Here is a 16,538-nt window from a genome sequence, read left to right as displayed (position 1 = left end):
CCCCCGTCTCAATAAATGAAACCTTTGTTAGATGTAGTAGATATTAATAAAATAATCATAGACACTGTTCTTTGACTAACAAGGTTAAGTCCCTGTAAGCTTCTGGTTTGTTTTCATCAAGTGATCAACATATGAGAATTTTATGTGTTTGTTTGAAGACATGTTTTGAAAATAATTATAAGCATTACAGGACACTCATATCCAAAAGCACTAATAATATGCCTGAATAAAACTAATCTAGCCCAGGTTTTCTTGATACTTACCAGATCCTTACTGTGTTTAAGAATCCTAGAAAGCTGCAGTTAGCTCTGGGCGACATTCAAATAACAAAGCCACCAAGACAAAAGCACAAGAATTATGGAAACCGCGACACTACATATATAATGGAAAGGACAGTTGTTTACAGTATGAGAGACCAACTAACGAAGCAGAGAACAGTTATCAGAGACGTTAATATTCCCAGATCTATGTACACTGAGGGCGACAAGTGACTTTTACGGTGTAACTACATTTGCAAATAGGAAGAATCACTCAGTCTGGGAACATTTCCTCCACAGCTCAGTTCTGTGCTATTTTATCAAAAGGGAACAAGGAATAACGATGCCAGTCCTTAGAATTTCTATGCAAGACCTGTATTACTTTTGTCCTCTTCCAACTCGGTGTTTGGGAGTGGACCGAAGGGCCCTTACGGGGGAGAGAGACTAACCCCATCCAGAGCATTTTGTGTTAATCTTTGCTACAAAAACGTTACAAATGACTTTTCGCTCTAGCCCTCCCCATCCCTTCTCTCTTATCTCACGCACCGACCTTTTTTAGTTACTGCCAACTTCCGTGGGCATTGAGCAGGCTTTTTACTAGTTTTCGTAACAATCTTAACATTTGACAAGTAGATCTGACAAGCGCACGTTATCATTCTTTTTAAATTTTTTTCAGCTGTGATTTCCAGATCTCTTCCAGCAGTACACGAATTAGACTTAACACAGTTGTAACTCGCTGGACACCAAAGAATCTTCTCCATGCTTTATTTCCTTGAAGTGCTATTTTTTTTTTTCCTCTGATGTGTTTTATCTTCCTCTCTTCTGCCTACTGAGATTCTGTTAACTCCACGTTCAGGGAAGGAATAACACACCATTCGACTATCTCCAGGAAAAGACTGCCACCGGTGTTTCCTCCCCGTGGATCCCAAATCAAGTACAGCAGCCTCACTTGGTGCGCCGCACGCTTGCTCCGCGCCCGCACTCTCCAAGGGAGAGGCGGAACCACGAGGGAACCGGGAGGTCGCGGCGGGAAGGCTCTGTTTCACCGTGCGGCCGGGGCCTCCAGTCCGCAGCGCCGAGGCCTGCGTCCCGGAGTCGCGCACCCCGCCGGCGGGGGGCCAGCACCAGCCGCCGCCGCGGCTCCGGGTCCCGGTGGCCGGCGGAGGCCGACTTCCGCCGCGGCCCGCCGAGGCTCCGCGGCAACCGTCCCGGCCGCCCAATTAGGGGCTCGTCGACCCCGCGCGGGGCCCGAGGGGCGGGGGCCGCGGCCGGCTCGCGGAGGCCACCCCGCCCCCGCCGCCGTTGCGCCTCTGGGCGCACGCGCAGCCGCCGCTGCCGCCGCTCCGCATTTAGTCCGAGATGGCGTCCCTCGCGCCCCGCGGTTCTCCTCCCGAAGGCGGCCCCCGCTCCGCGCAGCCCGGAGGCCCCGGGGCCCGCCTCCCGCAGACCCCCGAGCACGACTACCCCTAGAGCGGGGACGGGAGCGGGAGCGGCCGGATCCGAGCGTGAGGCAGAGCAGCGGCCGGAAAGGGCTCGGCGGGTCGCGGCGCGGGCGGCCCGGGCCTCGGAGGAAGAGGAGGGCGGGAGCGAGCCGAGGTTTGCCGAAGGCGGCGTTCTCGAGCCGCGCGGGGCGGGCAGGAGGGGGTGTGGCGGAAACTGCCGAGCGCTCCCGAAGGCGGCCGCGGCCGAGTTGCCCGGATGTAGTTGGTGGAACGGCGGCGGCGGCGGCGGCGGTAGCAGCGGCAGCGGCAGGAGGTGGCGAGGAGGACCCGGCGGCGGCGTGGGGGGGGAGGAGGAGGGCAGGCGCGGCGGAGCAGGAGGAGGGGAAGGTGCAGGAGGCGCTCGCTCTCCGAGGGGACCCCGAACGCGGCCTCTCGCCCCCTCCCCCCGGGCTCGCGCTGCCGCCGCGTAGTTGGCGCCGCTGACCCGGCCGATCCTGAGCGGTGCTGACGGAGGGCGATGGCCCGGGACCGCCGGCGCCAGTAACGGGGAGGTGTCGCGAGCCGCCGAGGCTGCGCCGAGCCCTGGTGCCGGGGCCGCTCGCCCGCCGCCCTCCCGCCCGCGCGCGCGCCCCCCCGCCCGTCCGCCCGCCTCGCGGCCGCTCTCCCCCTCCCCGACACACACACACAGCCGGGCATTGATGGTAATGTATGCGAGGAAACAGCAGAGACTCAGTGATGGGTAAATCGTCTTTTCGTTTCGGGCCGGGCCGCGGCGGAGGGCGGGCGGGAGGGCGGGCGTCCTTATCGGGAGCTGGCCGCGCCGCCATTTTTGTTGTTAACCCTGATCCGGCGGCGGCGGGCCGGGCCGGGCCGGGCGGGCGGCCTGGGGGGCCCGGCGGGCTCGGCGAGCGGGCCGAGGCCGCGGCCGCAGTCCCGAGCCGGGCCGGGGAGCCCGGGGAGCGTCCGCGGCGCGCAAAGCGGCGCCGGTACGTTCGTCGGCGGCCCGCGGGGAGGGGCGGCCGGGGCATTTGCTTTCTTCCTTTCCCGCGGTGTCTCACGCCATGGCCCTTGTGTCTTTCAGCTGTCACGACCGGAGGGGGGACTCGCAGCCTTTCCAGGTACCAGCGGATCCCGGGGCGGAGGGGTTGGAAGGGGTCGGAGGGGGAAGGGAGGGACGGCTACTCGAGCGCAGGCTTCAGAAGTCGCTGCAGGCCCTTCGGTGCAACAAATCTGAAAGTGGCACGGACTGGCCCGCTTAAAATTGGGTGTTGGGTTCCGGTAGCCTTCTCCAGAGTCGTCTCGGGACTCATGTTGAGCGGTGACCCGAGGAAATTCAGGGTTTTGTTTTGTCCTTTTTTTTTTTTTTTTTTTTTTTTCTCTTCTAAGAAAAATTGCAACCAGGAAGACCTGGCTGGGTTTGAGTGCTGAGGAGTCACTGTGATAGGTGACTTCAAAAGCACGCTGGCTTCCTAGTGTAGTGGGGAGCCGAAAGATAAGTGTGACGGATTTAAAAGTAGACGGATGGCTAGAGAGAAGTACCTGAGTGAGTTACGGTTGTATACGTACTCTTACAAGACACTGTTTTATTTTTTGGTTCCAATTCTCTTTCAAGGGAAGAGTTTTGGTTCTGTTTCAGTTAATTTAAACCTTTGGTCGCTTGGGTACTTAATGCTAATAGAGATGATTCTGGCTGTCTATTGTTACTGAAAGTTTTGCATGTAAAGTTTTAAAGATTTGCTGTTCTCCGGGCAGTAACTCTGATGACAACAGAAGTAAATACCTTATGCCTCTAATCACTTTTAAAGAATAAAAGAATAGGATCAGGTCTGGTCTTCCTCAGGGTTCTGTGGTTCGGGCTGGCTTCCAATTTTACTCTTGTCTTCCGAGTGCAGGATTACAGTCGGGAGGCCACTAGGCTGGCAGGAGAGAAAGCATGTTTCGAACCCGATAACTCGTGTTACTACTGTGCAGGAGCTTTCCCATGTCAGAATATTTGCATGAGTCAAACAGTATTGACGTCCCTCCCTCTTGTAACTACTCCTTGGGAAGGACTGATACCTTCTGTTTTTAAGACACCTGCGGAGTAAAACCGTAATTTTCAGGGCATTTTGAGTTAGGCTTAAGAAATGTTCATGTATCAGTTTGTTTGGGCACATAACATAATCTTACAGTTTAAAAGTATTTAAAGAGCTTAAAGTATTGCAAGAGCATGTAAATTATGGATAGCGCTTTATTTGAATCAAAAAACTGGAAAAACTTGTGTTTTTTAAGAATAAGGTTATAAAATATGCTTATTTTCAGATGTGCATGGATTCATTAGTCGTAGAGGATGCATGGATTGTAGTTTAAGCTCTCAAAAAGTGTTGTTAGTTTTGAAGATCTTTTTCTGGTGGATCAGCCTGCCAAGATACTTGTTTTTTAAAGTTTACATGATAAAATAGGGCGTTTTTCTTTTTTGGTGTTTTGTTACATTTTTTACTACAAGTTGCATAATAACACAAGCATTTAGATCTCAGAATAAGGGAAGTACTGAAAATGGGAATTCTGAGTTTTGATGTAAGTGAAGTTAACAAAAGTTGCAGTTTAAGTGGGAAATTGAGTTTAAAGTTTCAATTTTCTCTCTGTCTCCCTTTTGGGGGGTGATGTCTTACAGGCACTTAAGTATTCGTCAAAAAGTCACCCCAGTAGTGGTGATCACAGACATGAAAAGATGCGAGACGCCGCAGATCCTTCGCCACCAAACAAAATGTTTCGGAGATCCGATAGTCCTGAAAACAAGTACAGTGACAGCACAGGTCACAATAAGGCCAAAAATGTGCATACTCAGAGAGTTAGAGAAAGGGAAGGTGGTAAGTAGCTTTCTGGCCCAAACTATCCTATCTGTGGACTTCTGAAGAAAAGAGTGCAGTTAGCATGTTCAATTTAAGGAAGTTACTATGTGCTGATGTTGCCAAGTTTGAATCCAGGTTTGTTTGTTTGCGTGCTTGTTTTAATTCAGCAGTCACTGGGAAAACGAGGCTAGACAGTATTTGATGATGATGCAGTTACGAATAGTCTTCTAAATGTTTACTAATGATAGGAGAGTTTCTGAACAGTTTTCCAAGAAAGGAACTTTGAGTTTTTTAAGGATTTCTGTTTAGTTTGAAGTCATGGGTCCTTCAAAACATTTCGTAAGATGTTCAAAATTTAATTGTAATGATACATTTAAAGAAGAGGTTTATCAAGGTAACTATCACCATTAAAAAGTTTTTTTTTTTTTTTATTTTGTTTTGTGATTCAGGAAATAAGTTTTTATTCGACCCGTTTAAAATTTTATATTTATTTTTTCCTGGAGTCCTTTTGGTGTTTAAAAACAGTCCTTTCTTAAAAATTCTTATTTTGCCTTTTGAAATAGGCCCTAATATCAAGGCTGGCCTCTAATGAGCTGTACAGCTGAGGAAGATTAAGTGAGCCTTAGGTTGTTTTGTTTTGTTTTGTTTTGTTTTGTTTTGTTTTGTTTTTACAGTGTTGATAGCTTTTTGTTACCTGCTCAGACTGTGGTGGGGACAGGGAATAAGTATATTTTCAGACTGACTTTGCTCAATTTATGAATGTAACATTTTGCTTCTAAAACCTAACTTGTGGGACAAAATAATTTCACTAAGGTAATTAAAAGTAAGACTTTGCATTGCTCAAGTAGATAACATCTAATCACATAGTATTAATTGAAAACCAGAGAAGACCCATAGTAGAATACTGTAGTGAAAGAGTAGCATTAGCTTATTCAAGTGTTGGAGAATCTTGGATACTAAGGAGATTATTGTCAGTTTTATGGATGAATTTTCTTTAGTATTCCATGCATCCTAGGGTAATAATAACATCCACCAGTCACTCTTCAGTGCTCATTAAAATCTAATTGGGGGACAACAATAATTTGTACTTTTAGTGTGCTGTATTTTGAGCTGTTGACACATGGTACTTGATTGGAAGTCTTTCTTTTTTTTTTTTTTTAACAACTGGACCCAATTAGGCCATCCATTCTGAAATCCAGAAAGAAGTTAGTTTTACACACTCAAGAAAATATCCATAAATGATTTCATCTCCTTACAGTGAGGCATTGAGTTCCTTCAGAGTTGAAATGATCCTCACCAAATCCTTTTGCTTATTCATTCAACAAGTGGCGGGCATACGTCCGTCATGTGCCAAGAGTTGTATGGTCTTCAAGCTGTGATTGGTCCTTTGCCCTGAAGCTGGCCTTAGAGTTGTCACTTGGCCAAGTGGTGCTTTAGTTGTTTCTCTGCATTGTACTTTTCACTTTTTAATTCTCCTTCAGAAATGAACTCAAATACTGTTGGCATTTGTATCCTTGTTGTTAAGTTCCATGTGCAAGCAGTTACTCAGAATTTTCTCCCTGTTATTTCCTAAATTATAGTTCACTAGGTAATTTACTTCCACCTTTCTTTCTTTTCCTAGAGCATAACAGATACTATAACACCATTCTTTCATAGTCACAGCCCTTTACACTAGGAACCAAACATAACAAAATAATCTTTTGTTGTTTTAAATTAAGCTTTTGGTTCTTTGAGGTGACTCTCACCGGCTGGCATAGAATTTGATAATGGTAAGCCAGACTGATCGAAAACTCAGAGATCCATCTGCTTCTTATAAAAATCAGTCTTTATCCTAGCATTCAGAGTACATCTTTGGAGTTTATTATATCTGTGTATGTAATACTTTTTTCTTTGTCTTTCTTTGAGTCAGGGCCCTACTATTTGATTACTGTAGTTGCCTCAGCCTCCTGTGCTCTGGGATTAGAGAAGTAATCTACAGTCTCTGGATCTCATTGTGTTTATTATTCTCAATGTGTTTAAAAGCAAGAGAAGAGAAAGTCTTGAGAGAATCCTTAGAGTTGTAAATAATTTAAACAAAAAACTTCAGCCTGGTGTGGTAGCACACGCCTATAATCCCAGCACTTAGGGAGGCAAAGATAGGCAGATTTCGAGGCCAGCCTGGTGTACAAAGTGCTTCCAGGACAGCCAAGGCTACACAGAGAAACACAGTCTCAGAAAAACAAAATGGTACAAATACCTTAGGGTGTGGTATCTTTGTAGGGTTTCTATGAAACTTAGAACTTCAGTTTTAGAGTAGTCATCCATACCTTCGAGTACTTTAGATGTGATATAAGTGTGTGTGTACATACTTTGAGCATTGTCTGAATTGACTATATTGGTTCCTGAATTTGTGGGAGTTTAGTAAATTACGTATTTTCTTAAAGTTGGGAATTGGTTTTGGTAGAAAGGAAAAATGCGTATTTTAGAGAGTAAGTATTGCTTCTAAGGATTTAAAGTTTCTACCTATGATTTTTATCCCATCAGTTCTAGAAATGTTCTCATAATACATTCTCTGTGTATGTTGAACATGCCTCATCAGAAAGTCTGAAAGCCTGTCAAAATATTGAAAAGCCTTTTGGATAATATATGCTCAGCTGTTAAAGTCTATAAAGAGACACCCCAAACCTCAAAAGGTACTGAACATTGTGGGTAACACACTAATATCTTGAAAAATTAATCATACAGATCAGTGGAAATAAATTGCAGTTTTCTACATGTAACTTAATGATGTCCAGATATTTTTTATAAAATATAGTATTTAGAGTGGCCCTGTGTTAATCAGGGTACATTTTAAACAGGATTTTGCATTGATAATAGAAAGTTCTGAGCTGTTCTTGACCCTCATGTTGACACTGGAAAGTAGCACAAGTACCATCTCTGTTTTTACAATTCTACAAAAAAGGAAATAAAACTAATGATAGGTGAGTCTGGAAATCATATGTGTGCTGGTAAGTTCTAAAGTCAGGAGTATTTGATGTGGGATGAATTAGCTTAAAACTTGGCTTTCATCCTCCTGATGCCTTCATTAAGCTTTCCTTAGTGGTTAGTTCTTTAATTAGTTTGTACTATCAGAGTTGGTGCTGGACACAGTACTACTACAGCACATGTGTATATCTCTAGGACAGTTTGTCACATGCTAGTGTTTTCTGTTTAAAAAGATGTTTCCACTTTATATCATACCAAAAGTTTCTCTAGGAAGAAACTATCTCCCACTTAAGAATAAAACTTCTTACTTTTCTTTTTTACAAAGTGAGTTAGTATAGAACTTGATACACTAATATTTGCATTTTAATAAATTGATTGATAAATGATAGGCAATTTTGGTTAATGAAGACAAGTAGTTTTTTTTTTTCTTTAAAAGAACTGCTTTATAATAATGTAGACAAAAATATTCTAGGTGACAGAAATCCTCCTAGGTGAGTTAAAAAAACAGGAAATATTTTGTGATCAACACAGTAAGATTGAAAGATGAGCAATCTGACTTTTGTTTTTTGTTTTTGGTGGCACAGGGTTTCATTTATAGTGGTTTTAATCCCATCTTGATCATCCTGCCTCAGCATCTCTGATGCTTTTTTCTTATTTTTTTAATTTACATATGTGTGTAGGGAGCATGTAAGGAAGTCTGAAGTTTTTTCTTTCCTATCATATGGAGAATGGGTATCGAAATCAGTCCAGGCTTAGTAGCGAGCCCTTCCACCCCTCTAATTTTTTTTCACCAGCTCATCCCTAACTGCATTTATCTTTTGATCTTTGGCCAGTACTAGCTTTGAATTCCTGATCTTCTTGCCTACACCTTTCACAATTCTAGAGAATCTCGGTGATCCAAAATTTTTTCTTTTTTTTTTTTTTGAGACAGGGTTTTTCTTTGTAGCCTTGGATGTCCTGAACTCGCTTTATAGACCAGGCAGACCTTGAACTCAGAGATCTGACTGCCTATGCCTCCTGGAGTGCTGTAATCTTAATGTTTTATGTTTCAACTCTGTTACTTTTCCCTTAATTTTAGAAAACACCCAGGCATGCTCACAGTTTAAGCATGTGTACTTGTAAATCTTGATAAGCAGTTATAACAAGTCATTGTCACAAAGCTTCTTTTCATGTTCTATTTTATAATACAAACATTTGTATGGCCACTTTGTTTAAAAGACAGTTTTGTTTTATGTGTTTTTTTGTTTGTTTGTTTGTTTGTTTGTTTGAGACAGGGTTTCTCTTTGTAACAGCTCTTTGGGACTAACTTTGTAGACCAGAACTAGCCTTGAACTCACAGAGATCTGCTTGCCTCTGTGAGTGCTGAGATTAGATGCATGCACCACCACACCCAGCATTTAAGACAGTCTTAAACATTTCTACTTAGCTGGATGACAAAAAAAAAGAAAAGAAAATGATGTAACAAACTGAGGGCTTCCGCTTTATAAGTTATAGAAAAGTTAATGATGTTGTATTTGCTGAAAACAACTCTTCTGTATGTGTGTATGCAGTATGGTTTTGGGGTAGCATACCAGTTGACTGATGCTCAAATGATGGTGTGCCTTTGAGACAGACACTGTAACAAGTGGCGTAACACTGTCATGTCAGAGCCTGGTATTTCATGTGTTGAGTTCCTCTTAAGGGTGTCTGTGACACCTTATAGTTGCAGAGACCCTTTGCATTCTCATCTGATCACATAGCCACTCTCTGAAATCAATTCATTGTGTGTCTGGTCTACAGATGAAATTAATCAAAACCTTCAGGCCCTGCTGTTGATGGCAGCAAGCTAAAGTCAGTCTTCCGTGTACATAAAACTTTATTTCTGCCCTCAGATTATATTTGAGCCGAAGCCGTTACTAGTATCTAGAATATGGTATTTTTGTGCTCATTGCCACTTTCTATGGTGGTTCTACAAGAGCCCCAGAGTGGTGTCTTTTTTCTTTTTCCTTTGTAGTTATGTCCCATACATGAAGTAGAGTGATGTAGTTAAAGTGCTACTTAGTTCCTGCCACTCTGAGGCTTAAGAGGTTTTTAGTGACTTGAAATTCTTAGGCCTGTTCTTACTATCCTGAATGGGCTCTTGGATTTGTTTGTTTCTTTGTTTTGAAGACGAGGTCTTGTATGCCCTGCCTGGCTTCTGTCTCATGGCTGGTTTCCTGCCAGCATCTGTGCTGCAGTTCTAAGCCATGAACTGCTGAATAGTTACAAGTCAGTGCAGATACAAAGAGTGCTGTACTGCTTCTTTTAGAGTTAAAAGGAGGGTGCTAGGTAGTTGAGTAAATGGAGAGCTTATATAACAGGCTGCAGAGACTGAGGGCAATTGTTCACGTCCATTGTGTGCCATTTGCAAATATGGGGGTCCTGATTGATAAGAGGGTTTAAACATAAAAACTCAGTGAGATGAGTGTGGAGTAATGGTAACCAGATTTGGCTCCTTGTCAGGATTGCAAGAGCTTGCTACAGCTTATTTAATAACATCCGAATTTCTCTGAATCACAGCAATTACGAGGTGGAGCCTAGAAAATGAAATTGTAAATAAAACTGGTTTAATGTATGTATTTGTAATCTGTAATTCTAGAGTTTCTAACTCACGGCATCAGGAGAAATCTGCACAGAGTGGTTATTTGTAGAACACATATTCTATCTTAAGGACTTCTGGGTCACCTTCCTGTGTGAATGGATGGTATTAAAGTTTGTATGCATCTTCAGGAGCCCACATAATGTCTGTGGCAGAGGGATCCAAACAGTGTCTGGCAGTAGGGGATTTCTAAATGGTGTTAGCAACTTCATAGACCAGTGGATATACTAAATTTGGGTAATTATTGCCACTCTTGCTTTAGATAAAATTATTTTAAACACTAAAATCTCCCCACTCTTGAAGTTGACCTAAGATAGTTCAGTGGTAAACCTGAGTTAGTTCTTCTTTGTTTGAAAAACAGTTACACAAGTTAGTATATTTATACTGATTAAGGTGCCAGCAGTTGTTTTATAAAGTTTGTTTATGTGTATTTGCGCGACACTGAGATGACAAATCAAACACTTCAGTGTAAGCCCAACAACGAGCTTGATCCTAGAGACCTGTGGCAGAGAGAACCAAGTCCTGAAAGCTGTCCATTGACTGGTACACTTAAGGTGTGGCATGTACCTGCACTCACACCACACAGAGACACATACACATGCACACACAGCATACAAACAGATAAACTTTCAAAACATTATTAGTATTCAGAGAATACTTAGGATATGTGTGGTTGATAAATTAACATAGGCCTAGATTTTTACACTTTTTTTAAATTCTTAATTTGTATGACATAACGTTTTTTTGAAAAGTTCTTAGCTGTTTTATTCTCATAGAACTCTTGGCGAAAATAAGCAGTATTTTCAAAGTATGATCTCTTCTGGCAAAAATAAGCAGTATTTTCAAAGTATGATCTCGGGATTTTTGCTTATTATGAGGAAAGGATGCATAAAATATTTTTATTCAATATTTGTGACTTACAAGAATAATTTTCAGTCTTTATCAATGCCATAAAAGGCTGTGCCTGTTGGAGATACTTGAATTGTAAAGACCCTTGAGGATTGAGTAATAAAGAACGTTACTATTTTGGTGTAATGATAAAAGACATCTTTTTGTTTTGTTCTTTTGAGGAGAGTTTATCTTTTTGTAGTCTGGCTGTCCTCAAAGTTGCAATATAGACAAGGCTGGCCTTGAACTCACAGACAGATAGATCCTCTTGCCTCTGCCTCCCAACTGATGGGAATGAAGGCTTACATCACCAGGCCTGGCCATGAATTTAGTTAGTTTTTTTTTTTTTTTTTTTTTTTTTTTTTGGAGACAAAGTCTTAATACATATCCTTGGTTGGCATGGAGTTTGCTCTGTAGAGCAAGCTGGCTTTAGACTCAAAGATCCCCTTGCCTCTTCCTCCAAGTGCTGGGATTAAAGGTGTGTGCTTACCAGACCTGGCTGAAATCTTTTTTATATGACTACTAAATGTCAGTGTTGCCTGTACTTTGAAAACATAAAATTAACATATGTTGCCAAAAAATCATTTGGGCCTGACTTATTTAGAGACACATGGTCTTTAGTAGACTACAGTGACCTCGTCTGGCTCTCCACGTAAGCTTATCGAAACATGTAAAATATGAAAATGTTCCTTTGTTCATGTTGTATGGGTTTTGATTCAGAGTTCAAGAGTAATCTTTCCCATTGAGATCTATGTGATTTCTGTTTGCTTTTTTCCTTTTTGTCCCATGGCTGCATGAATTAGTTTTATTTGCCCTTTATGTCTATGTCTACATAAATTAGTTCTAAATCATTATTTTCTTTCTGTTGTGCTTTACTGGTGTTTTCAATTACGATTCTTTACATATCATAGATCTCCTATTTTTCTAGATGGGAATGAAACCAAGGCAAGGCCTCATGCCAGGCAGTTGCTTTACCATTTTGAGCTATACCCTTCCTTAGAAATAATTTGTCTGATGTTTGAAAATATTTTTTGTTGCTATGATTTCAATAAATAGATCAAGTCTTTTGCTTAATATCTTCTGTATTAATTTTTACTTGTTTGTAGGTTTCCTCATAATTGTGCAGTTAGATTTCATTTCTCAGTTTTTAAGGCATATTTTGTTTTGTGTATTCTATCTTTGAGAATACATAAAACAAAAAACTCAAGTTTTTTGTGGATAGTAATGAGACTGCATATTAGGAAGTGTTTTGTCATCAAAACCTAAAAAATACTTTGTCTAAACTACATTTATTCTGGCTTAAATTTTTTTAATTAATGAGTTGATATTTTTGAGCTAGTTTAGCTGGGTAGCTTTCCTGGAATTCATCTATGTAGACCAGGCTGCTCTCTCACTTAGGGTAATCCTTCTGTCTTCCAAGTGCTGGGATTGTAGGTGTGTGCCCAGTAAAATAGCATTTATCTCCAAGTTATTTTCTCTCCTACTGTACATCTAAATTAATTGATTGTGCATTGATGCAATGCAAAATCTGCTATTAAATGTAGATAATCATTGGGGTGGATGTCTCCTACTGGTATACTGTCAGTTGGAAGTTACAATTCTTGAGTTCAGTTTACTTAGTAAATATCTAGACATTACGTGTGTTTATGTTAGGTGAGGCTGTTACTAGTTTTCTAGGGCAATGGCAGCGTACTAGGAAGAACCTGACAAGTGCAAACGGAGTTTCCCTACAGTCCTAGAGTGTGTCCTTTTAGAACGTTGAGAACAGGTTGTGCTCCTTGTTGGAAAACTCAGTGCCTTGTTTGTCATAGCAGTAGATCTATTAGCCAGCTTGACCTTTAGTATCAGCTTGGTGTTTGCTGTGAATGATGGGCCCTCGGTTAGCAGTGAGGGAAGAAGAGACTAGACACTGATAAAAGTCCAACAGTGTCCTAACAGTTCTGTCAGGCCATGAAGTCATTCCCACTGCTTGATCTGCTTTTGCCTTTTCTGTCACCCTTCACTTTGTTTCTAATACAGCTGAGTAAAACTGTGTATGTACTCCTGGTACATGCTTTTATACTGATCTTTCTGTACCCAACTGCCATGTTGCAACTCTTGCCTCACTTGATTAAGAAGATAGAAGCTATTTGTTGTTGTTTGTTTTCCTTTGCCTATGTGTATGTCTGTGTACCACATAACTGGTGGTATAGAAGAGGAGGCCAGTAGAGGATGTTTGATTCTCTGCAACTGGATTTAAAGGTGGTTGTGAGCTGCTGTGTGGGTGCTGGGAATCAAAACCAGGTCCCCTAGAGAAGTAACCAGTGCTTTTAACTGCTGAGCTGTTACTCCAGATCCTTAGTGGTTTTTGCTGTTTCCATTGTAGGAAACCTTCTTTGATCCTGTCTCTGCTTTACATTATAGCTGGTTTTAGTTGGTTGGTTTGTTTAGTATTTTGAGACAGACTCTCAGCCCAGGCAAACCTTGAACTCACTGTGTGTCTTCTTGAACTTCTGATCCTTCTTCCATATCAAAGTACTGGGATTTTAAGTGTGTACCACTACCTCTAATATTAACTGAAAGTCCCATTGAATTAGAAAAAAATGAGAATACCAGTATGACATTGGCAAGCTTCATCCTTTCATATTTTTAAAATAAATTGACTTTTGAAAGTAAACCCATTGAAAGCATGAAAGCTGTCTGTATTCAGCAACAGCTTAATGTTAAAAGTCTTACAGAATGATTTCACTAATGTATGTTGCAAAACTACTTGGCAGATAAAGTCTTGAGTCAAATCTGAGTTTTCACCTGAAAAATGGTAAACTGACTTGCTTTCTGTTACACAATATGGTCTTTGAATTCACTGGTTTCAGTAGTTAGACCTGTTCTTGGTGAGACAGGATGAGACAAGAATTGGGTTGTATTTCAATGAATGTTACCGGCTCTCAGTTGGGTTTTTGGGAGAAGGAATATTTTGAGAACTGGTGACATCCTCCTTTACCATCAAGGTATTTGTGGCTCTTCATTCTTTCCTTTTTGAATATTAATGTAATAATGCTCGCTTCTGAAAAATATGCACACTGACTTTTCCAGTATTTTCTTGTGTAACCTTAAAAAAAGAAAGCAGTCTTATGGGTTTAAGAAACATTCATAGGTACTGTGGCTGTATGTATATCATGTTGCTTTTCTCTTACCTAGGTTCATAATTGACCAAAATCATATTGAGAAATTTAGGGTTATTGACTCATGGATACTTAAGGTTTGGTTTGTTGCCCTTATATTACTCCCTTCCTTAAGTTTTTGAGGATATCATACATGGGGATAATATATCTCGATCAAGTCCACCCCTTACCCTCTTAGTGTCTCTGCCTCTTATTTTTCCTCTCCACATCATGGGGTGATTTTAGACTCACTTAGTTCGCTTGGTACTGACTTGTATGTGCACAGGGTAGAACCATTTCCTAAATGGAGCATGTATACTCTTTCACACATTATGTTTCCCTAAAGAAAATTCTTTCTCCTGGAGCCATCATTTGCCAAAAGCTTCTGAGATAGGACTGGGACCGCATGAACTCCTTCCTCATTCATTTTGGGATTTTGCTGGCTCTTGTTCAGGTCTGTCTAGTGTGTGCATTCCCAGTCACTGAAGATTCATGTGTGCTTTTGTGCTGTGTTGATAGCATGTCTAGCAAATACTGTTTCACCATAGATAGCTACTCCCTTTGACTTTTAAAGTGTTTCTGTTCCTCTTTCAAGTTGATCCCAGAACGTTGGTGGCAGTGGTTTGTAATTAAGATAAACCATGTAGAGGTGACTGCTTCAGTCTCTTTATTGTCTGTGGTTGTAGGTTTCTGATGAGCTAAGTGCACTTACCTATAGGTATAAAGATAACTTAGAGTGGCAGTTAAATATACTGTGTGTATTTAGACAAACAGTAATAGGTTATCCTGGGGTGCTATGATCTAGGCAGCCACTGCTTTTGTGGGGTTTTTGTTGTTGTTTTCCTTTATGGGTGTGGATGCCAACTTAACAATGTCAGGTATGAGTTCTGTCCTGCATTAATCCATTTTTAAGAAACAGTTGGTTACTCCTGTATCACTATTGTGCCACTATTGCACCAGTGGTCGTGTCTTCCTGGTTAGTAATTATTGTAGCCTATAGGGGTCATGCTGGTTAAGTAAGTAGACTTCCCACCCCTCTTCAGCACAGAGTGAAAGCTAGCCAGTAGGTATGAAGATTCCACATTGGTACTACTATGTCCTATGACGAAGTATGTGATGACTATAGTGGAAATTTTGGTTTCTCTAAAAACTCCTATGTCAATGTTTTTGTCTTAATCCCAAGTATGGGATTTAGATGTGCTTTAGTTTGTCCATAGCTAATAATTGCCTTCTGCAAGGTGTGGTTTTTGCCAGCTGTTGACAGCCTGCCTCGTGCAGCATGGAGAAGGGCATGGTCTAGGGCTCTGAGGATATAAATATGAGAGCCCAGAAAGGTGTGGTGGTGGCGTGTGACAGTTTGGAAAAATCAGAGAAGGATGGTGTGGTGGTCACTGTGGTGGCATGGAGAACACCCGAGAGAAACATTTAAATGCAGAGGCTTAGAGCACACTGCTTGTTGGCGTCTCATGTTGACAGAGATTGGTGCAGCCCCTAAAAGACCCTAAACAGGAGGGAGAAGTAAAGGGGTCTGTGCCCCCTTTCCCTGCTAGCTTTCTCGCCTGCCTAGGGTTGGGGGTTGGAAGGGAGAGGCTTTAATAAGGAATACCAGTAAAACAGAGTTAAAAACCGAGTGCCATGGGTGTCTTCAGCAATAGGGGGTCTTAGCAGTGATATTTGGAGGGCAAGGAATGGTGTTGTTTATGGACCCCACTGACCAAAAACTCAAAAAAGGTAACTCGTAACTTGTCAGTGGGCTTTTTATTTGATAAGCTGTGTTTTGAGAGGAAAGTAATGTCTACAGTTTAAACCCACCCACTAAACCCACAAATGATACATCCACAAAAACATGGCAGTGTTTGTCTTTCTAGTTCTGTTACCTCCCTCAGTGATAATTTCCATTAACACCCATTTACTTGGAATTTCATGATTTTTTTCCTTTGCTAGATAAATAATTCCTTGTGTATGTGAACATGTTAATTATAAAACATTTATGCATGTATACTTATATGTAAATATTTTAGGAAGCTAAGATGTCCATATGGTATTTTCAGATGTATTTAGTGTCTTTCCCCTTTCATTCTTTGCCTTTCCATGATACCCCTTCAGCCCACCACATTCCTTTCTAGTTCCCTGCCTTCTGGGTACTTCAGATTAAACACTGAAGGCTACCTAGCATCTGCTGTGAGAGAATATGCATTGTTTGTCTTTCTCAGACTGAGGTACCTCCTTCAGAATGGTAATTTTCAATACCATCCATTGGCAATTTCATTATTTAATTTTTCTCTTCCAGGTGAATAATAACTTCATTGTGTGTGTAAAGCATATTTTCATTGTTCATCAGTTGGTGGACATCTAAGTGTTTTCCATTTCCTGGCTATTGTGAGTAGAACAGTGAACAT

General features: G+C 41.7%; 1 protein-coding gene across 7 annotated transcripts in view; it reads left to right on the top strand.

The window, feature by feature from the left end:
- Window positions 1-1,719: 1,719 nt before the first annotated feature.
- The window catches only part of Wac (WW domain containing adaptor with coiled-coil), a 55,615-nt gene continuing 40,796 nt past the window's right edge, over window positions 1,720-16,538 (top strand). For 3 of the 7 annotated variants that reach the window (XM_060380623.1, XM_060380620.1, XM_060380619.1), the window contains exons 1-3: window positions 2,262-2,438; window positions 2,781-2,818; window positions 4,336-4,548. In XM_060380623.1, coding sequence (XP_060236606.1) covers window positions 2,398-2,438; window positions 2,781-2,818; window positions 4,336-4,548 — 292 coding nt within the window. In that variant the 5' untranslated portion in view covers window positions 2,262-2,397. Of the gene's footprint in view, window positions 1,854-2,261; window positions 2,439-2,585; window positions 2,686-2,780; window positions 2,819-4,335; window positions 4,549-16,538 lie in introns of those variants that run through there. The other 4 variants (XM_021661122.2, XM_060380622.1, XM_021661126.2 and 1 more) reach the window with 4 other exon arrangements.

This window comes from Meriones unguiculatus, chromosome 3 (genome assembly GCF_030254825.1).
Source record: "Meriones unguiculatus strain TT.TT164.6M chromosome 3, Bangor_MerUng_6.1, whole genome shotgun sequence".
Taxonomy (NCBI): Eukaryota; Metazoa; Chordata; class Mammalia; order Rodentia; family Muridae; genus Meriones; species Meriones unguiculatus.
This window is presented reverse-complemented; position numbering and strand designations above follow the sequence as displayed.